At 43.0% G+C, this 22,390-nt stretch overlaps 1 protein-coding gene across 1 annotated transcript in view; it reads right to left on the reverse strand.

Annotated features, from left to right (window-relative positions):
- LOC124789561 (juvenile hormone esterase-like) overlaps nt 1-22,390 on the reverse strand; it is a 131,239-nt gene that overhangs the window by 76,624 nt on the left and 32,225 nt on the right. The window contains exon 4 of the mRNA XM_047256964.1: nt 15,660-15,845. Coding sequence (XP_047112920.1) covers nt 15,660-15,845 — 186 coding nt within the window. The remainder of the gene's footprint in view (nt 1-15,659; nt 15,846-22,390) is intronic.

Consider the following 22,390-nt stretch of genomic DNA (forward strand, 5'->3'; position numbering starts at 1 on the left):
TTTATCAAAAAATGTTTTACAGTTACAGCAATAGGAATCTTGCATGTGATAGTGTGCAGCATTGATGTCACATTTAATTCAGCAGCATTCTTTATCATCGATTTTTTTTCGTCAGTCTTCTGATTAGTTTCCTCTCTTTTGCCAGCCTTTCCATGTCATAGTAGCACTTGCACCCAACAACATCAATTATTTCTTCGTGATATTCTCATTTCTATCTTGCCCGACAGTTTTTACCCTCTACACTCCCACTAGCATGATGGAAATTATTGTCTGATGTTTTAACACATTGTGTACCTCATCTTCTTTTCAATGTTTTCCACATGTTAGCTCCTGGTCGCTTCTGCGGAGAACCTCTTCATTTCTTATCAGTCTACCTAATTTTTAACATTCTTCACTAGCACCACATCTCAAATGCTTCAATTCCAGCTTTACGGCAGGTCGCGATTCACTTCCAATTTAGTGCTCCAGACGCACATTCTGAAAAATTTCTTCTTCAAATTAAGGTAAATATTTGATACTGAGCCGTGTTGTGGCTCGCAGTAGTGTCATTGGTAGGTTGGCATTGCGTAAAAGGGATAGTGGCATCTCGTTTCCTTCTTGTGTTTACTGGCACCACTACATTTGCTAGCATTCTCTGTCCGCAAGTGGAAGCAGCAGTGGTTATCGATACCTAGTACCGTGGTACTATCTTTGGAAGGATGTCAAGGTTTTCCAGGTCGGAGTGTATCAGGGAGTTCAGTTGGGACAGAGCAGCAGTGAGGTCCGGCAGCTCGAGGACATGCCGGGACCACTGGCGACACGCAAGCACTGCTGGATCGAGGGGCTGTAGTTGCGATGGCCACAACCTCGCTGTCCACCGGACCCAGGACGTTTGAGTTGAGTGAATATTAACCTCCACTATTTCGATATCATGCCATTTGTTCACGCATTGCTGCTCACAGAGTCGCTGAGACAAAGAGCAACGAGTGGAGTGTTTGCAGTTGACGAAATTAATTAGCTGTCCTCCACTTCTTATTATTAATCATTGAATTCCTTGTGTTATTATTGGTGAAGTTCAACCAGCCTAGTGGCCGCTAACGCCAAAGTTACCTGCCCTGGAGGTTAGCATATTTTCGCGGCAGTGTACCTTTCCTCGCCTTGCCGCTGCTATCCGGTAAGGCGTGTAGTTCGACAGCCACCTTCATTGTGGTTCGGATATTTTTTTTCTTTTTGACTGCCTTGGTCATAGTGGTTCCTTCCGCTTCTGGATGTTCTAAACACCAGATTCTGAAGACGCAGTGCTGTCCGCCGGTTCCGCCTTGCCTGGGTTATTCCACCGTTGTATTGGTTATCAGACGTTAGGTAGATTTTGCAAGAGTGTTGGCCTGCGTTCCAACTGTCGCTAGTTTTGAGTTACCATCCGGTTAAGTGAATGCAACTCTTGGCTGCCTCTCTCATTGTTTACAAAGTAGAGCGACTTTCCCAGGTCGGTCCTTGGAGCACTGTCTGAGGCCACTTCTCTCTTGATTTGGTCAGATTTCGATGATCGTTTTCTTTTAAAAAGTATTTTAATTTTGAATTATTAATGTTTGGGCCTTCAGCAGACAAAGAGTTTGAATTTCTTGTTAATAAGGCCTTCAGCTGTCAGTGTAACTTGTCTTAAGAAATTTTAATTAGACGAAATATCTTAACACTGAAATGTTGATAATTGTTTTTTTAGATATCTCTCGAAGAAGTTTAATTGCTTCTCAAAAATTTCCTATCCAGGCTTTAAGCCGTCAAATCGTTTTTTGAGTCATTACTGTTGGGGGCTTCAGCCGACAAATAATCTGAATTTCTTGTCAATAAGGCCTTCAGCCGTGACGCAGTTGGTCTTAAGAATTTTTGATTAGCTATTGTCTCTTAATAGTGAAATTTTGATAATTCTCTTTTTTTAAAAAATATTTTAGTATCTCTTGAAGAAGTTTAGCTGGTTCTTAAGAATTTGCTATCCAGGCATTCAGCCGTCAAATTGTTTTTTGAGTTATTACTATTGGGGCCTTCAGCCGACAAATAATTTGAATTTCTTGTCTATAAGGCCTCCAGCCGTGAGTGCAACTTGCTTAAGATTTTTTTTAATTAAACATTGTGTCTTAACAGTCAAATTGAATAATTGTTCCTTATTAGCAACTTTATTCGCAATTGTTTCCAAATATAGTGCATGTGATTAAAAAAAAGAAAAACTGACCAACCAATAGTAACTGAATACAGCCCCATTGGCACCAAATCCTGCCTTTCCCTAAGTACTAGGTCTCAGATACTAGTAGACATCTTTTGCTCAGGAATTCCCTTTTTGCCAGCACTAGTCTGCTTTTCATGTCCTCCTTGCATTGTCTGTCATTTGTTATTTTACTTCATTCTTCAGTCTGTCTACCCTGTGGTCCCCAGTTAAGCACTAATCTCATTACTACTACTCATCTTTCCACTCTTACTGCTCCCTTTTGGTTCTTGTATGTACTGTATATCACTCGCCTTCCCCTACAGCTTATATCTGTTTTTCTGAGAAATTTCAAACATCTCGTTAGTAGTGGTATATGGGGTTTCTGGCGAACTTTTGACATCCAGGTGAAGTCAAATTAATTAATTGATCAATTAATTCCACCTCCCTGACGATGTCGTGGGTTTTCCCCAGGCGGCACGTGTCCACTTCCGCCGCCACTGTTCTCGGAAATCCTGCCCAGCCCCTCTCCTCAACACCACATCGGGCACTCAGGAAAAAATTGGGGGGATTCAAATTTTGGGGGGAAAATGCAAAATTTTGGTAGGAAAATAGGGCAATATGACTACCTCCACCAAAATAGCCCCCCCCCCCATCCTTATCCCCCACTCCTAAGATGTCATTCAGCCCCCAACACCACCCCTTATGGAAGCGGCGGGAAACGATCAGTCTCCATCCAGCTGCAAGAGAGGAAGGTTAAGTTAGTGTATTTCATTTATTTTTGGTAGAAAACTTATGTAAATATCAGTCCTAATTACATAATTAATCATAAATATTGGTCCTAATTACACATCTATATGCAGAGTGCAATACAACAAGTGCCTCAAAATTGAAGACGTCACACACAGCTGGTGTTACCCTGCTGGAAAAAAATTCATAGTACCACTCCATACTAGTAGCAGACGAACTCTAAATAAATACTAATTCTACACAGAGCGCTTCCTTCAACTACGACTCTAAATAAATATGTATCTCTGTAACTCTAAGTAGGTTGCTCCCATTTTTAGAGTTTCAACTGCTTGTCTGAAAGCCTGCCAGAGAGGAAAAATTTCAATGTCCTACAGCTACTGTGGTTTTCAACACATTTCTGAAACTCTCAATGGATTTAGTTTATATTTGCTACTGGCGTCAGGGATGTTAAGGCATTTACTTTTTATTTTCCTCATGGGAAACCCACACTGGTGTCTAAGCACAGACGGGAAAATCAGAACAACTGCACATCTAAAAGTTCATGACTTTTTCGAAACCCACAACAGATTGTGAAACAAACACGGACACACAACAGATCGGATGTCTAAAAGATTCTCCTAGAATTCGAATCACTGTCATACGGACGAGAAAAATAGTTGAAATTGTCTGTGAATTTTCGATGTCCTACAGTTGCTGGTCTAGCAAGCTCTGAAGCTACAGTGGCAGATGGAGGACATCATCCCACTTGTCCGAATCAGAGGAAGCTGGAATGTCTGGACCTGTCTCTGAACACTCGAACATTGAAGACATCATGTGGCTCCCTGACGTCTCGGCACAATCCATAGATACCTTGTTCTGCGCCTGTCATGTTCGAATCACTCTGTAGAGGCTCCTACGCTCCCACAAAGGATGTCTGGTGACTCCTCTACGTCATGGAACTTCTTGCGAATGGAGCATTCTAATTGGTGCTTACTGAATTTACCCACCAAATTCCTGCTGCTGGTGTGAGAGCACCGTCCTCCACTTTCTACTGATGCACAAATTAGGAGAATTTCAACGGAAAACTCTTTCGTAGAGCAGCGTTATTGCAAGCACAGTTAAACCCTGTAATAGTGATCTACAGATCATGAAATACGGAAACTATCGACAAAGGCAGTTAATTACACCACTCTGCTACTGCCGAGGAAAGCTTGAATTTTCTGGCGTGAAACTGAGCCCCATACGGACTATATCACCACAAAGTTACTGATCAACACCACAAAATATTGCACCACCATACCACACCGTTGTAGTAACAACTCTTCCTATCCTGTACCAGAGAAACCATCATTACTGTATCTTGCATATAGCTAACGACACCAGACTCTCATAGATACACATTTGTGACACTTTTATGCTGAAATCACCGAGTAGCCTATGAAAATTTCCAGAATTTAATGTATTTCACGTGGTTTGCCAGAATACCATATCATTTACGCGACTGTTCTCCATATCAACCACATAACAGTATGTTACCAATCGCTTGCACACTATAATTCCGAAGATAAAGACTGGAAATTATATTTCTGGACATTTGAACCATCTTAGCGACATTCGCATTTAAGCGACATCCCGCAAACCGCTCAGTTATTAGAAACTTATTTCGTCTGCGAAGATTTTTACGTGAAAAATCGAAAATAGAGGAGGGCTACTTTGATGATTAGACCATATGCTTCACGTGGTCAACTTGGTTTACACAAAGAGTGTAACTCCACAATAATTTTGATAATTAAAATAAATTAGATCGAAAAGCAGTTTACAAAAGAAAAACCGCGAACTGGTTACTATCGTCTTACTATTAACCTGATGGGTCAAACAATTGTATAAGCACGTGGCACTGGTTTCACAAAGTACACCCCACGTGGGTTGAACATAAAGAAAAATTGCTATATTGAAAATTATTGTCAAGACGAGAGATTATAATCTCACGCACATTCGCATTTAAGATTGATGAACTTAGTTAGAGTTACTGATCAACATGTGGTTCCACTTTACTCACAAAGTAGTGACAAAGCAACTACCGGAATATATCCTGAACTTCACACGAGAATTACACTGCGCTGCAATTTAAGATAACATTAGATATTTTAGAGCTAAACCTGAAATAAAGGTGATTAAATTTTCAGCTAGGCTGAACTTAAGAAATCCATTGTCCTACGGACTTAGCAGACACGCGCTTAGCCGGAGATCTTACCACTTCAGACGCTCGCCACGGACCAACTAACCTGGTCCCTTCCTGAGGGTTGGCTCACAAATACAAACGGAAGTGGCCAGAGGGGCAGCTTCCTATACCAACATGACAAAGGATAGACGGGACCATACTAAGGATAGAAACCTCTTTGCTTTTAGAAAGCGTAGCTACCTGTTCCGACGTTGGTCCTACTGTTCTCTAGCAGACAGGCTTGTCTGCTACCCTGAGGCATGCAACTAGAAATACATTTGCTCATTCATCCTCTCACACAGAAGGGAAGGGGGTTGACAGTATCTTATCAAATACAGTATATAAAAGAAAGCGGATGTAGGTTCCGTATGAGACTGTGTGACATTAATTACATATAAACTGTGTTTTAAAGTGTAGTAGTGTGACAGATAGTTCTTGTTTATGTGTAAAAGTAACACGTTCCACTACTCAGTCTCCTCCCAGATAGTCAGAAATACCACAGTAAATTTAGAACAGGAATTTATGCCGTAAATGACAACAGATTTAAGAAATTAACATGAAAGGAATCCCACAGAGACCTTTCAACAGCTCATGCATCGAAGCTGCTTACAAGAATAATATACAGAAGAATGGAAAAGAAAATTGAGAATGCGCTAGGTGACGATCAGTTTGGCTTTAGGAAAAGTAAAGGGACGAGAGAGGCAATTCTGACGTTACGGCTATTAATGGAAACAAGGGTAAAGAAAAATCAAGACACTTTCATAGGATTTGTCGACCTGGAAAAAAGCGTTCGACAATATAAAATGGTGCAAGCTGTTCGAGATTCTGAAAAAAGTAGGGGTAAGCTATAGGGAGAGACGGATCATATACAATATGTACAACAACCAAGAGGGAATAATAAGAGTGGACGATCAAGAACAAAGTGCTCGTATTAAGAAGGGTGTAAGACAAGGCTGTAGCCTTTCGCCCCTACTCTTCAATCTGTACATCGAGGAAGCAATGATGGAAATAAAAGAAAGGTTCAGGAGTGGAATAAAAATACAAGGTGAAAGGATATCAATGATACGATTCGCTGATGACGTTGCTATCCTGAGTGAAAGTGAAGAAGAATTAAATGATCTGCTGAACGGAATGAACAGTCTAATGAGTACACAGTATGGTTTGAGAGTAAATCGGAGAAGGACGAAGGTAATGAGAAGTAGTAGAAATGAGAACAGCGAGAAACTTAACATCAGGATTGATGGTCACGAAGCCAATGAAGTTAAGGAATTCTGCTACCTAGGCAGTAAAATAACCAATGACGGACGGAGCAAGGAGGACATCAAAAGCAGACTCGCTATGGCAAAAAAGGCATTTCTGGCCAAGAGAAGTCTACTAATATCAAATACCGGCCTTAATTTGAGGAAGAAATTTCTGAGGATGTACGTCTGGAGTACAGCATTGTATGGTAGTGAAACATGGACTATGGGAAAACCGGAACAGAAGAGAATCGAAGCATTTGAGGTGTGGTGCTATAGACGAATGTTGAAAATTAGGTGGACTGATAAGGTAAGGAATGAGGAGGTTCTACGCAGAATCTGAGAGGAAAGGAATATGTGGAAAACACTGACAAGGAGAAGGGACAGGATGATAGGACATCTGCTAAGACATGAGGGAATGACTTCCATGGTACTAGAGGGAGCTGTAGAGGGCAAAAACTGTAGAGGAAGACAGAGATTGGAATACGTCAAGCAAATAATTGAGGACGTGGGTTGTAGGTGCTACTCTGAGATGAAGAGGTTAGCACAGGAAAGGAATTCGTGGCGGGCCGTATCAAACCAGTCAGTAGACTGATGACAAAAAAAAAAAAAAAAAAAAAAAAAGGAGTCTCTATAGACTGGTTCGAACAATACAGGGGCAGAACAAGGCATCTACGGAAATTTCCGTGATGTCAGAGAGTCACAATATGTCTTCTTTGTTCGCGTGTTTAGAGACAGGTCCAGACAGACCAGCCTCCTCTGGTTAGGACAAGTGGGATGATGTCCCCCTTCTGCCATTGTTGCTTCAGAGTATCTCCAGACCAGCAAATGTGGGACATCGAAAATTCACAGATAATTTCAACTATTTTTCTCGTCTGTAGGACAGTGATTCGAATTCTAGGAGAATCTTTTACATATCCGATCTGCTGTGTGTGTACGTTTCCTTGACGATCTGTCGTGGGTTTCGAAATATGTCATGAACTTTCACATAAGTAATTGTACCGATTTTCCCGTCTGTGCTTAGACATCAATGTGGGTTTCCGATTGTACAACTGTGCTTCGAAAAGTGAGGAAAAAACCAAATAAGTGCCTTAACATCCCTAACTCCAGCAGCAAATATAGACTGTCTCTCAAAGTGCCTTCAAACAGGCAAAAAACTGCTGAACGTTTCATTTTGAGTTACATAGATATTTATTTATTTATTTCGAGTTGTAGGTAAAAGTAGCGCTCTATGTAGAGTCACAATTTATTTTTAAGTCCACCTGCTACTAGTTTCAAGAGGTATTGTGAACTTTTTTCCCAGCTGGATGACACCAGTTATCTGTGACACCTACAATTTTGAGCTGTACTGCGATTTTAGGCACTCGCTGTGTTGCACTATGCATGTAGTGTGTAATTAGGACCAACCTGTATGATTGATTATGTAATTAGGACTGATCTTTACATCAGCTTCCCGCCAAAAATAAATAAAGTGCACTAACTTAACCTTCCTCTCCTGCAACAGGACAGAGACAGAGCGTTTCCCACATTTCCAGAGGTTGGGTGGTGGTGGGGGCTGAGTGACATCTTAGGAGTGGACGAGGGATAGGCGGTTAAGTTAGATGAGGGGGTCCAATTTCCCTACTTTCTCGTCAAAAATTTGAATTTCCCGTCCTTTTTTCTGGGTTGAGTGGGGCTGAGGAGGGGAGGGGTAGGGTAGTGGTTTCCGAGAGGGGTGGTCTGAGAAAGGGACACATGCTGGCCAGGGGAGGCTCATGGCCGCCAGAGTGGGAGGGGGGATTTAATTGATCAATTAATTTGAGCCGCGCAGGATTAGCCGAGCAGTCTAAGGCGCTGCAGTCATGGACTGTGCAGCTGGTCCCGGGGGAGGTTCGAGTTCTCCCTCGGGCACGGGTGTGTGTGTTTGTCCTTTGGATAATTTAGGTTAAGTAATGTGTAAGCTTAGGGACTGATGACCTTAGCAGTTAAGTCCCATAAGATTTCACACACATTTGAACATTTGAACAATTAATTTGATATAGATTTGATATCAAAAGTGCGCCAGAAACCATCTTATGCTACTACTCTCGTTCCATTTTACACTGTCATACGTTGTTTCTAGTTCGAGAAATTCTAAGAAAATATTTTAATTTTCGTCAAGTCGGTTTCATCATCAAGTTCAATTCCTTCCCATTCTTCTATATGTTATTCCTGTCAGAAACTTTGATGCATGAGATGAGATGATTGTGTGATAGTTCTCGCTCTTATCTGTCATTGCTGTTTGCGGCATCTTGTGAATTATATTTTTTTCAAGAGCTTAACGGTTTGGCCCCAGCTTCATAGATTCTACAAATGAGCTTCTATAGTCGAATGTTATCAATACCCTCTGTTTTATTGATTGCAAACCTTCCAAAGCTCTGTTGAACCCTGACGCTAATACCTGATTCCTGTCTTCCATATTGATTCCCATTTCTTCCTGTGTCACTACAACCTGTAGATACCTTTAATATTCCCTCTCCATATATCCTCCGTCTCCTCTCTGTCATCGTTTAACAGTAGGCTTCCTTTTGCATTCTTTTCACTGAAGATAATTTTAACTTTTTTCTTTTCTCTGAATCAGTTCTTTCAACGTCCTTTACTTTTTCAGTGTTATGTGATATTAATGTAGTTTAAGTTAAGTTCCTATCATGTGGGTGCTTTAAGTAATTAAAGTTACCACACCAAAATTTTCTGTGTACATGATAGCCTGTCATTTGGCAATTGTTCAAGGGTTCTTCTTCAGTATTGCTGTCATCGAGTGTCCTACGTGTTGCGCAGCTACGATCTCGCCGCAATCAGATGCACAACATGACACCTCTTAGTTTTATTGCACTCATCTGTCACCCTGACGACTAGATGATACGTTTGACTGTTCAGTTAGTCGTGTGAATAGGCAACACAGCAGCTCCATCCACCTCATCTCCTCATAAATCCACATCGTCGAGTATTTTTCTTCTCTCGTTTTATGGCGGTATTTTCAGTTCCAACTACAACTCTGCAGTGTCTCTTCACATCAGTGCCCAATTTTGAGATTAGTTTTTCGTTTCTGATGCCTTCCACATTATTGGACTCTATGAAATATTCTCTATTGAAGTAATATTATTACTTTTATCACATCGAAGACAGACTCCAACGAAAAATTAAACTGAGGTGACAAAACTCATGGGATACCTCCTAATATCGCGTCGGACCTCCTCATGCCCAACGTAGCTCTACAATTCGACGTGGTATGAACTCAACAAGTCGTTCAATGTGCCCTGCAGAAATACGATTGTTGAGCCATATTACCTCTATAGCCGTCCACAATTGCGAAAGCGTTATCAGTGCAGGATTTTATGCACGAACCGACCTCTCGATTATGTCCCATAAATGTTCGATGAGATTCATGCCGGGAGATCTGGGTCGATAAAACATTCGCTCAGATTGTCCAGAATGTTATTCAAACCAACTACGAACAATTGTGCCCCGCCATAAAAATTCCATCTCTGTTTGCGAACATAAAGTCCACGAATGGCTACATTCGTCCCCAAGTAGTCGAATATGACCATTTCCAGTGAATGTTCGGTTCAGTTGGACCAGAGGACCCAGTCCATTCCATGTAAACATGGCCCACACCATTGTGGACCCACAACCAACTTACACGGTGCCTTGTTGACAATCTGGGTCCATGGCTTCGTGGGGTCTACGACACACCCGAACCCTACCGTCAGCTCTTACCAGCTCGAAGCGGCGCTCATCTGACCAGGCCACGGTTTTCCAGTCGTATGGTCACAAGGCCAGGAGAGGCGCTGCAGGCAATGTCTTGCTGTTAGGAAAGATACTGTCCTTAAGGAAACGTTCGTCGTACGTCTCACGTTGATTTCTGCGGTTATTTCATGCAGTGTCGCTCGTCTGTTAGCACTGACAACGCTATGCAAATGCGGTTACTCTAGGTTAAGTGAAGGCGTCGGCGATTGCGTTGTCCGTGGTGAGAGGTAATGCCTGAAACTTGGAATTCTCGGCACAATCCTACCACTGCGTATCATGGAATATTATATGCTCTAAAGATTTCCGAAATGGAATGTCCTATATGTCTAGCTCCACTTACCGTTCCACGTTCAAAGTCTGTTAACTCCCGTCGTGCGGCTATAATCACGTCCGAGACCTTTTCATGTAAACCACCTGAGTGCGAACGATCGCTCCGCCAATGCAGTGCCCTGTTACACTGACAATCCAAAACATTATGACCACTGCCCACTTCGAGGTTGGATGCCGCCTGGTGACGTAGCGAAGATATGAGCTGCAAATGTGGAAGTCCAATTTTTATTACTCAAAGCCTGTGAACGAGTATCTCGAAAACCGCGAAACTGGTCGAATGTTAACGTGTTAATGTCATATCTACCGAAAGAAGTAGAAGGACAGCGAACCTACCATTACGCGTTAAATGGTTGAACGTCCACGACTCTTCACAGAACGTGGGTTTCGGAGGCTCGTCTGCCCTGTAAAGTAGTATAGATGGTGATCTGTGTCATCTCTGCATAAAGACAACAATGCTGGTACACTCACAAGTGTTTCAGAGCACACCGTTCATCGTACATTGTTGCACATGAAGCTCCGCAGCAGATCACGCCTAGGTGTTCACACGTTGATCCAACGACATCTTCAATTACGGTTGCAGTGGGAATGGGACCATCGGGATTCGATAGTCGATTAATGGAAATGCCTCGGCTTTTCGGGTGAATCACATTTTTGCTATACTAGGTCGATCGTCCTCTCAAAAAATAACCATCACCAACGCAAAAGGCGGCTCGAAACGTGCAGTGCCAGCGCAAGCTGGTGGGAGCAGTATTATGCTGCTGAATAGATTCTCCTGTGCTTACATGGGACCTGTGGTAGTAACCGAAGACACGCTGACAGCTGCGAGCCACCTTCATGCTTAATGTCTTTCCCGACGGCGATGTCATCTTTCAGCGGTATAACTGTCGGCCTCTCTGAGCCAGAATCGTGCTACAGCGGTTTGAGGAGCATTGTAGTGAACTAGCGCTGATGTCTCGGCGACCAAATTCGCCTGATGTAAATCCTATGGAACCCATCTATGTGACTATCGGGCGCCATCACAGCGTTCGCAAACCAGTCGGACCGTTATTTAGGCGAATTACATGACCCCTGTGTAGACATCTAATGCCACATACCTCCACAAAACTACCAACAAACTGTCGGATCTGTGATACGCAGAATCAGTGATGTACACTCCTGGAAATGGAAAAAAGAACACATTGACACCGGTGTGTCAGACCCACCATACTTGCTCCGAACACTGCGAGAGGGCTGTACAAGCAATGATCACACGCACGGTACAGCGGACACACCAGGAACCGCGGTGTTGGCCGTCGAATGGCGCTAGCTGCGCAGCATTTGTGCACCGCCGCCGTCAGTGTCAGCCAGTTTGCCGTGGCATACGGAGCTCCATCGCAGTCTTTAACACTGGTAGCATGCCGCGACAGCGTGGACGTGAACCGTATGTGCAGTAGACGGACTTTGAGCGAGGGCGTATAGTGGGCATGCGGGAGGCCCAGTGGACGTACCGCCGAATTGCTCAACACGTGGGGCGTGAGGTCTCCACAGTACATCGATGTTGTCGCCAGTGGTCGGCGGAAGGTGCACGTGCCCGTCGACCTGGGACCGGACCGCAGCGACGCACGGATGCACGCCAAGACCGTAGTATCCTACGCAGTGCCGTAGGGGACCGCACCGCCACTTCCCAGCAAATTAGGGACACTGTTGCTCCTGGGGTATCGGCGAGGACCATTCGCAACCGTCTCCATGAAGCTGGGCTACGGTCCCACACACCGTTAGGCCGTCTTCCGCTCACGCCCCAACATCGTGCAGCCCGCCTCCAGTGGTGTCGCGACAGGCGTGAATGGAGGGACGAATGGAGACGTGTCGTCTTCAGCGATGAGAGTCGCTTCTGCCTTGGTGCCAATGATGGTCGTATGCGTGTTTGGCGCCGTGCAGGTGAGCGCCACAATCAGGACTGCATACGACCGAGGCACACAGGGCCAACACCCGGCATCATGGTGTGGGGAGCGATCTCCTACACTGGCCGTACACCACTGGTGATCGTCGAGGGGACACTGAATAGTGCACGGTACGTCCAAACCGTCATCGAACCCATCGTTCTACCATTCCTAGACCGGCAAGGGAACTTGCTGTTCCAACAGGACAATGTATCCCGTGCCACCCAACGTGCTCTAGAAGGTGTAAGTCAACTACCCTGGCCAGCAAGATCTCCGGATCTGTCCCCCATTGAGCATGTTTGGGACTGGATGAAGCGTCGTCTCACGCGGTCTGCACGTCCAGCACGAACGCTGGTCCCACTGAGGCGCCAGGTGGAAATGGCATGGCAAGCCGTTCCACAGGACTACATCCAGCATCTCTACGATCGTCTCCATGGGAGAATAGCAGCCTGCATTGCTGCGAAACGTGGATATACACTGTACTAGTGCCCAAATTGTGCATGCTCTGTTGCCTGTGTCTATGTGCCTGTGGTTCTGTCAGTGTGATCATGTGATGTATCTGACCCCAGGAATGTGTCAATAAAGTTTCCCCTTCCTGGGACAATGAATTCACGGTGTTCTTATTTCAATTTCCAGGAGTGTATTTCGTTCCCAAAAAAAGCTATTAAGTAGGTGGACACAATTTTTTGACTAATCAGTGTATGCCTTCTATATGCGATACTACCGCCATCTGTATAAGTGCATACCGTTCTCCTATGACTTTAGTCACCTCAACTTACTAAGTCGGAGATGCTGGACGAAAGACGGCTTTCTCACGTCCTCAACTCAGGCCATGAGTGGCCCGTCAGCAGTGGAACACATGGGTAGACTCCATGATCGACCGAGCAACAGAAAGGAGCTGCATCTCCCATAGCAGGTTCACATCTTCACTTGTATTCGCACCACTGTCGTGACTTTGTTCGCGTATACTGTATTTGAAAGTTGGTAGCATTTGGCGTACGTTACGTTTAGTTATACTACTTGTCTTGTTGCCAATCTCTCGTTTTGGGTCTACTCTTGGATAAGTGTGTTTCTCGAGCGACATTTCTTCATTCATGATTCGGCGGGATTCAACTACTTTCTGTCCGAGGCACTTATACGTTTATTTCTTACATGCACAGTATTCGAGGACGTAGGTTGCACGTGTTACTCGAAGATGAAGAGGTTAGCACAGGGGAGAATTCGTGGCGGGCCGCATCAAACAGTCAGAAGACTGATGACAAAAAAAGAAAAGTGTGGGTTTCTGCGACCTGTGTCTGTTTAATTACATTGCACCGGGTTGTACTGCCGCGCAGTATGTTACTTCTGTCTTCGTTCAGGATCAACTACCTTCATCAATCCTCTGTAGGTCCTTCTGCAAGTCATTCCTTTCTTCTGGAGTTGCTACCTTCTTATAAATAACCGCATCATCCGCGAATAGCTTTGAGGAGCTTCCGACGCATTCTGCAATATCATTTATATACACTGTAAACAGTAACAGTCCTAACATACTTTTTTGGGGTACTCCCAAAATTACCTTCACATCTGTCCACTTCGTTAACTCATTCCAGTGTTTGGTTCAACGCATGTATGAGAAAATTTTCTTTTCCTTCTGTTACGAACTTTACAAGGTCCTACCAACGTTTTGGTTTCATAGATTTTAACCTTCACGGTTGTATTACAAATATTTTGGCGGCAGGAAGGGCATCCGGCTACCCCTTAAATTAACCTTGCCAAATACGATTAACCATGCAGACCCTGCATCATTGCGGGAAAAAGGCACAAGCAAAAGAAAGAAAAAAAAGGTTGAATTACAAACATTTGCTTCAGATACCACACATATCGTAAAATCAAAGCGTGTGTGCGTTTACTAAGAGAGATAACATTCCATCTAATAAAGAAGTTCTATATATCTGCTTATTATATTATCATTCTAATAAAATATATCTATTCTGATTCTGAGATAAATTGATTGCAATGGCCAAACGATAAAAGAAATTTTCTGATTTTAAAACAGAGCAGATATATTCCGTTCGTATGAGTGGACCCAACGTGGTGCGAATAAGTCTTCTACTGTTTCCCACTTTCTGCAGCATACACCTATCACTCTCACAAACCTCGCCCAAATAATGCGTTAACGGAGCAAACTAGGGTGTTCGCTATATCCTGCTGCACTCTGGGGGCGTTAAAAGGCCTATACACAGGATAAAAGTTTGCAAGAAAATTTTATATTGAACCAAAGATGGCCAAATGTAGTATCGATTGTGTAGTAGCGTCGCTGCTCAACAGTGATCGTTGGTTCAAGGTGTTATGGGTAATGTGCTAGAGTAACTTTAGATAGGGAGCTGTAACGAAGATTCAAGTGTAAAGACGTGTTATGCTGGATATATACCTACTCGCTATGGGCAGTAATGATAATTTTAATTTGAATGATACTGTGCCAGAAACAATTAAGGTAAAGAAAGATGTTTTGTTTCCAACGCAATGAGAGTATTCGTAAGTGATAATTGAGACAATGTATATCACTCACATACAAAGATTTTGTAAAGCTAATTGTTAATGTATAATCAGTTTATTGTGTGTTAATTGTGAACATTATTAATTCTGAAACAGTCAAAATACAAGTTTTAAAGTTAGTGCGTTATTGTTACTTACCACAAATTAATACCAGTTTTTGAGATCCATGTCGTTTTTGATTAATTATTTTGCTCAAGAAGTTATTGTCTCAGCCATATTTTATTTAATTAAAATGTATGCTAAGAAACAGCCATGCACAATAGCCATATGCTATACGCAATTTAAAGTACTGACAGAGAGCAGTGCGAAGAGCGTTATCATTGCACAGATAAAGATAAGAAATTTTATTATTTCAGGGATAGCATCAATAAGCAGAGGGACCATTATTTTCAAATTGATCAAGTTTTGTTTTATTAGCAGGGCCAAATTCAAATCAATAGAGTTGCATCAGATTCAGTTTTTGTGTCATTTAAATTCAGGCAGTTTTGGTTTCGTTCAAAGTTATTGACGGTTTACGTGCAAAGCGCATAAGTGACGAGATAAATTACACGTTGTCATGTCATTCCCATTCTAACAGATGTGCTGCAGATTACTGCCAGTTACGTTACTAAAAACGTACATGTTTCAATGTAATGGTACGGCTAGAGAGGAAATACCGACTAGTCCTTATCACCACAAAAATTACTTACTAGTGGCCGGCTGGCGCTGTTCAGAAGAGAACAGAGTGATTCACTGTGTACACTTACCTCTGGTGAGGGGAGAATGCATGAGGTAGTGCACGCTTGCGCCCCCTGCACTCTCCCCAAAGATCGTCACGCTGTTGGGATCGCCACCAAAGGCTTCAACATTCTCTTTGACCCATCTGAGCGCCGCCACCTGATCCTTGAGACCGTAATTCCCTGGGGCATTCTCGTCGCCAGTATTCAGAAAGCCTTAAACAAATACAGACACAGAAGGTTAAAATGATCTTTCCCCAAGACATTCATCTCACAATTCACAACAGTCTCGTCACCCTAATTAAACAGTAAAATACATTGGACTAACAGCCGACCAGAAACTAATGTGGAATCTCCACTTACTAACCATCTAGAAGAAAGCCCGAAATAGAATAAAACTACTAACAGGTCGGATACTGTCAGTAAGTCCTCCTACTATTATCCACACCTAATAGACTATCATCCATCCCGTTCTTACCTCTGCCAACACAGCATGGACCTCAGCCGCTTGTAAATTTTACCCCTACCACAAAACCCTAGAACGCCATAATCTCAACATTGCCTACCATACCCAGCTACCTTCCTTCACCCCTTTTCTGTCTGTTCTTGTCAGACAAATTGCTCCATCTCTTTTAATACCTCGAACACCTACACCTCACCTATTGTAAGACGTCGTGGTCTCCTGACCTTCATTGCTTACATATTCCGCCCTCACAATCATATTCCGCACATCAAGACGCTTCATTCGAACCCAAACTCGATAAGGGAAAGTCAGTGTTGTATGAATTCATGTAAACGATATGCAAATAACTAATAAAACGCAAATGCGCACCGAGATTGAAATACTCGAGGCTGGCATACCCACACATTCAAGACACGACGGTCGCATGGGCTTTTAGTTCAGGAGACGCAAATTTCTCTCTGGGGGGCCGGTCCCTTCAGAGGACGACTCAGCCTATCTACGTTGGCCGGCGACCGCCCATAGAGCAGACAGCATTTGCCGAGTGAAAGGAAGAACGACCCTGTGTTTGGCTTAAAAGCAAATTCCGCTACATTGTGTGGGAGCGCCCAGTCTACGCATTCTTTACAAATATAGCATGCAGTTTCAGAGATTTTCACAGGGAGAGAGCAAACGCCAAACGCCGTTGCTACAGATTTCCGGATTGGTCGCCTTAAACGAAACGTCATTCTCCCATTTTAGAAGAGCAATGCTGATTGGCAGACAATATTCCTGATGCCTTGAGCTGAAGGAGTAATGGAAGAGACCGAAAGATATAACCCTTAACATCTGGCGTGGAGAGGGGCCGTTCCGTTGTCGCTCTAAAAGTGAGAACACGTAACGAGAGCGTGCGCGCTCGCTCAAAGAGCGAGGAACAAGTCTCTTCTCAGTACTTCACTGGGAGAGTACCTCTGTCGAGAGCAAATTGGAGTGCGACTCTATATTGAGTCCTTGTGATTAAGCATTGTTCACTGTTTTGGCTGCCACACTTATTGTGCGGTATGAACGGACAGAGTTATAGTTAAACGCCTGCGAGGGAATTTTTGAGTGGCATTGCGGTGGACTGGTTATCCGACCGGTGTCCCATACCAATTGTTAGACTAGGGGCGAATAAGAGTCCTTGACTTCATCAAGGCTTACGGACAGTTTGATTGATGAAGGTCAATCCAGATAGGACGAGAGTTATCTTATTTGTCAACAGCGAGCGGCACAGACAGCAGTCATCACAGCTTATGGTATTGTGTGCTACAGCTCTTGCGAGCCCCATATTTCCTCCACAACAGTACACTTCACTGCATTTCACACGACAGCCTCGACTGTACCTAGCAGCATTCTAACGGATAATTATTCAAGTTGAATAGGCGCGGCTCTCAGCCATTCTGTCAAGTCAATAACAATCTTAAACTGTATAGAAATTTTATTAGCGAATCCTATCCTTGAGATATAACTTCACATTCTGGAAAGAACCCGGAAATAACTTGTTCAGTTCATAACTAAAGGTGCCATTGTGATTTCTCAGAATTTTAGCAAAATAAATAATAATTTTCGTTACTTTCATGTTTTTCTTACACTAACTAGCACTTCTCCAGTACCCAAATATCCCACTAGTTATGTAAGAAATTTTGTGAATTTTTGTGTCATTTCCTTACAGCAGACGACTCCAGAAGATATTTATTGCAGAGAGTTTTTCAAGCATTTTTCTTTAGAACGTTAGAAGCGTCTGTCTGACTTCTGTAGAAGTGTGGGGGTGGAAATTGCATCTTGCAGGAGCCACAGGGTAAAGGGTACATCTCAGATTAATCCGTTGCCCAGAATGGCAGAATAGCACCCACACGCTCACACTATGTTTCCAATGAAACTGAGTCCAACGATCTATAATCTTCTCCATACATGAGAACCCTGGCCAGATTTCACTCCTATTTCAACAAGTTTCACCTTACCTCCATCTTCACGCATTTCATATCCTTCCCCAACTGAATTTCAATCCTCTTCCCCTCACAGACTGTGAAATCACGCCGAGGTCTATCCTGCCATACACCGTAACCAACCCTACCCATCTTATTCCATCCGTAATGAAGGCTCCAACCCTCCCCTTCTTCACTGAGCTGGATCAAAATCCTATTCTGAAGCTTGCACCCAGACTATCAGTTCCTTCGTACAATAACACCCCTCAACCTTCTCCATTCAACATTCTCCGTGATATCTCCCACAGCCCAAACCAAATTGCCGACTACCTAGAGCCCACATTACATCATCCTCACTGTGATTTTGAATGGACATCTCATCACCACCACCACCACCACCACCATCATCATCATCATCTTTTCATAAACACATCAATCTGTATTATACAGTTAATAAACAAAACCAATTTATTGTGTCATGGCCGAATGGATTTCACATTAAAACCCATCGTTTCGTCTTCATCTGCGGAGGACATATTCAAGGGCGAGCGTAGCTTCTTCGAGTGTCCGATTCACACTCTGGTTCGCTGCTGACTGCAGCAAAATTCCGTTTACGCTGGCTCCCAAGCAGTAGTGCGACGCCGCATGCTTCGAACACCCGAACGTATTAGTCATTGTCGGCTGCCATCGTCTGCTATTGCTACTACCCCGTGCTAGAAGACTTGTACACATCTTTTTCAGCACCGGGATCAAGATGCCATTCAGTTTCACGCCTCTTCCTTATTAATGAAATCCCTGGTTGTTGAACTATCTCGATGTCCTCTCTGTATAGCGTTCCATGGTATCTGCTTGAGGCTGCCAGTACTTGAGTCCTATCAAATGAATGTGGTGGTCTCCAGGCTACAGAGCAGTGGAGCGATTGACAGATCAACTACCGCGGAATATCGAGTCCTAACTTATGCCCTGTTCCTGCGTCTCCACTTCCGAAAGTCTACAAGTTCCCTGAAATCCCAGAAAGACATACATTCAGCCTAAAATTTTGCATTTGCCTGTATTCTTAAACTCTCATCTTATAGTAATTCATCCATTTCTCATCTCTTCCTCTTCTCTTCAATCTCAAAATCGAGTGCTAACTCCCTGAAACCTTCTCAATAATCATCAGTTCAATATCCTGCTGTGCCCTACATCCATATATACCTTCTATGAACCTCCATACCTCAGCCATACTCTCCCATTGGAACTCTCCCTAGGCAGTGCTGAGACTCGTCCCGAGGTGCATTCTTCCTCCAGCACTAGCTAACAACGCTACACCGCACCCCACCCTTGTGCTTTCTCCTTCTCTGTATTCACCTCAAGAATGTAATTTAGTTTGTTTTATATAATTAAAACTTCGTTAAACATGTAAAACCTCTGGCTCTGCTGCCAGCCTGCCCCCTCCCCTTATGGATAACTGAAAAACACAAATAAAAATGTTGACATGTAGAAGTAGCACTATTGCTTTGTGAAATTCAACAGTTGCAGCAGCTATTCTAATAACTACTTCATTTCTTTTCTTGAAATTGTTAAAACTGTAAAACAAATATAAGACATTTCACTGTCCAATGCAGCAGAAGTACTGTTTTCGCAATTCTTGCTTGGTTGTCACTACCCTGTCAAACTGCACAAGAATCACTGTTGATGGTGTGTGTATACGAGGCGTGACTGGAAAGTTTTAAGAATGGGTTTGTAACTGCTCAATGGTGCCACTTGCATGCCACTGTGATGCATCTCCTTCAAAATAGTCCCCTTCTAACTGAACACACCGACTCCAACGGTGTTTCCACTTTTGGAAACATTCCTGGGTATTTTTTTTTTCCTGAAGTGTGTTAAGGAGGCTCTCCGTATTTACCTGGATGAATTTAATCGAGTAAAATCGCTTCCCTCTCAGTGAAGATTTCAGTTTAGGAAACAGGTAGAAGTCCATAGGATCCAAATCACGGGAATATGGCGGTTGTGGAAGCACAGGAAGTTTGAATTTGGCTAAAAATTCAACGATGGAGAAGGCATGATGAGCCGGAGCATTGTCATGGTGTAGCACATAAATCCTGTCTTTTCACAATGTAGATCTTTTCTTCCGCAGCTTTTCGCGCAAACGCTCAAGGACACATTTGTAGTACTCGTATTCCTGGTTAAGTGTCTGTCCTCCAGGGGCAAATTCATGGTGCACAATACCGGTGGAATCGAACATTGTCTTCACCTTCGACCGACATTGCCGTGCTTTTTTCGGTCGTGGCACTTTGGTTTCAGGATCATATCCATATACCCACTATTCGTCACCTGTAATTACCCTATTTAACAAATCTGGGTAATTTTTAGTCCGATTAATCAGTTCTTGGCACACTTCAATTCGGTATTGTCTCTGGTCACTTGACAACACTTTTGGAATGAATTTTATGGGCACTCGACGCATGTTCAGATCTTCAGTTAAAATTGCCTGAACTGCATAGAAACTTGAATTAAGTTCATCCACCATCTCCCTCGTTGTATGTCTACGATTAGAGCGCACTAAGTTGCAAACTTTTACAACATTTTCATTCGTTTTTGAGGTGGAAGGACGGCCGGGCCGTAGTTAACCACAAATGATTCGCGGCCATTTTTAAATCTGTTGAACCTCACAAAAACATTTGACTGGCTCATACAATTATCTCCAAAAGCTCTTTTTAATAGCTTGTAGGTCTCAGAAGCTGATCTAGGTTTTTAAACAAAATTTCACACAAACTCTTTGCTCCGTTTTTTACGTCCATTTTCACACAGACAGAATCCGGCAACAAGCACTAACCGTCCCGCACAACCAGCTGCCACAATGAACTGAATAAAGGCGACGCAATTTCCTGTCAGAGTACATTCAAGGACAAGGCAATGACTCACTCTCCATCCTCCGTGTACCTGCCCGCGAAACCAGTAAGCAGTAGCGGATCCATTCTTAAAACTTCCCAGTCACACCTCATACAAATGGCAACAGATGGCACAGCATGAATGCACAAAGTGATTGCACTTACGACTGCACCACGGTTTACCATCTGCTCTTGGTGTGGACAATGCACGACCTGAACTATTTGCTTGGCTCTGTTCATTGTCGTAGGAGTTGGTCATACAAAAAAAAAATGGCTCTGAGCACTATGGGACTTAACTTCTGAGGTCATCAGTCCCCTAGAACTTAGAACTACTTAAACCTAACTAACCTAAGGACATCACACACATTCATGTTCGAGGCAGGATTCGAACCTGCGACCGTAGCGGTCGCGCGATTCCAAACTGAAGCGCCTAGAACCGCTCAGTCACAACGGCCGGCCGCTCCGACGAGTCAGACATTCCGCAGTGACAGTATTAACAAACTGGCCCCTCGTTGAGAGAAATGTGTTCGTCACCAGAGTAACCAAGTTGAGAAACAAATACGTATATATGAAAAATTAAGATACAGACTGTTAATAACGTTTGTTTTATTTAAAAAGCTTTAAGAGTTTCTGCATAAAAAATTCAGAGGAATTCCTTTCTGGCACGCCTTAATGCTTTCATATATATATGTTTTACCTTTTATTATTCGCATTTCCATAGTGATTTCATATAACTTTCATCAATGGTCATTTACTTAAATAAACATTGAAAGTATATCTACCAACTAACTGTAGGTAGTCAACACCCGGGATGCCAATGTAAGGAACTAGATAACTCATGCTGTCTGATACAACGTGTAGCTTGTGGTGTTTATGGCTGTAGCATATTTGAATGCTATGTTTTATAAAATCATCTATAGCTTTTTGCATAGATCCAGAATTTGAAATGTAATCTATTGTGGTGTTTGCTGACTCCATCAGTCTTCATTTGATAGTTCATATGACGTGAGCTCTCCAAAATTATAGGTGTTTTTAACTTCTATTTTCCAATATAATATTTATAATTAAAAACAAATCTTTCTTATCAGTTATTACAGAATAATGCTTAAAACTGTAAGAAGATGCTAAGACAACTTCGTTATTAATTTTATTGTCCTTCAAGGCAATAGAAGTAGTGCTTTCGGAATTCTTGATTATGCTGTCGTCACTACCCTCTCAAACTGCATAAGAATCAGAGTTCATGGTATGTGTATAAAAATGCCAATATGAATGCACAGAGTGATTTGCAATGAGCTTGTCTCATCACCGCGATTTTTGTGTCCTGTTTATAGGGGAAGGCGGGGCAAGACGGGGAGGTGGGGTAAGACGGGGAAGGGCTATAAGCTACAGTTACAGTATTGTCATCTGTGGATAGCTATGTCAACATCATCAGTAGACAGGTCCCAGTGTGTTGACATTGCTGAACCTTAGTTTCGCGGCGGTTTC

The sequence above is a fragment of the Schistocerca piceifrons genome, chromosome 3 (genome assembly GCF_021461385.2).
Source record: "Schistocerca piceifrons isolate TAMUIC-IGC-003096 chromosome 3, iqSchPice1.1, whole genome shotgun sequence".
Classification (NCBI taxonomy): Eukaryota; Metazoa; Arthropoda; class Insecta; order Orthoptera; family Acrididae; genus Schistocerca; species Schistocerca piceifrons.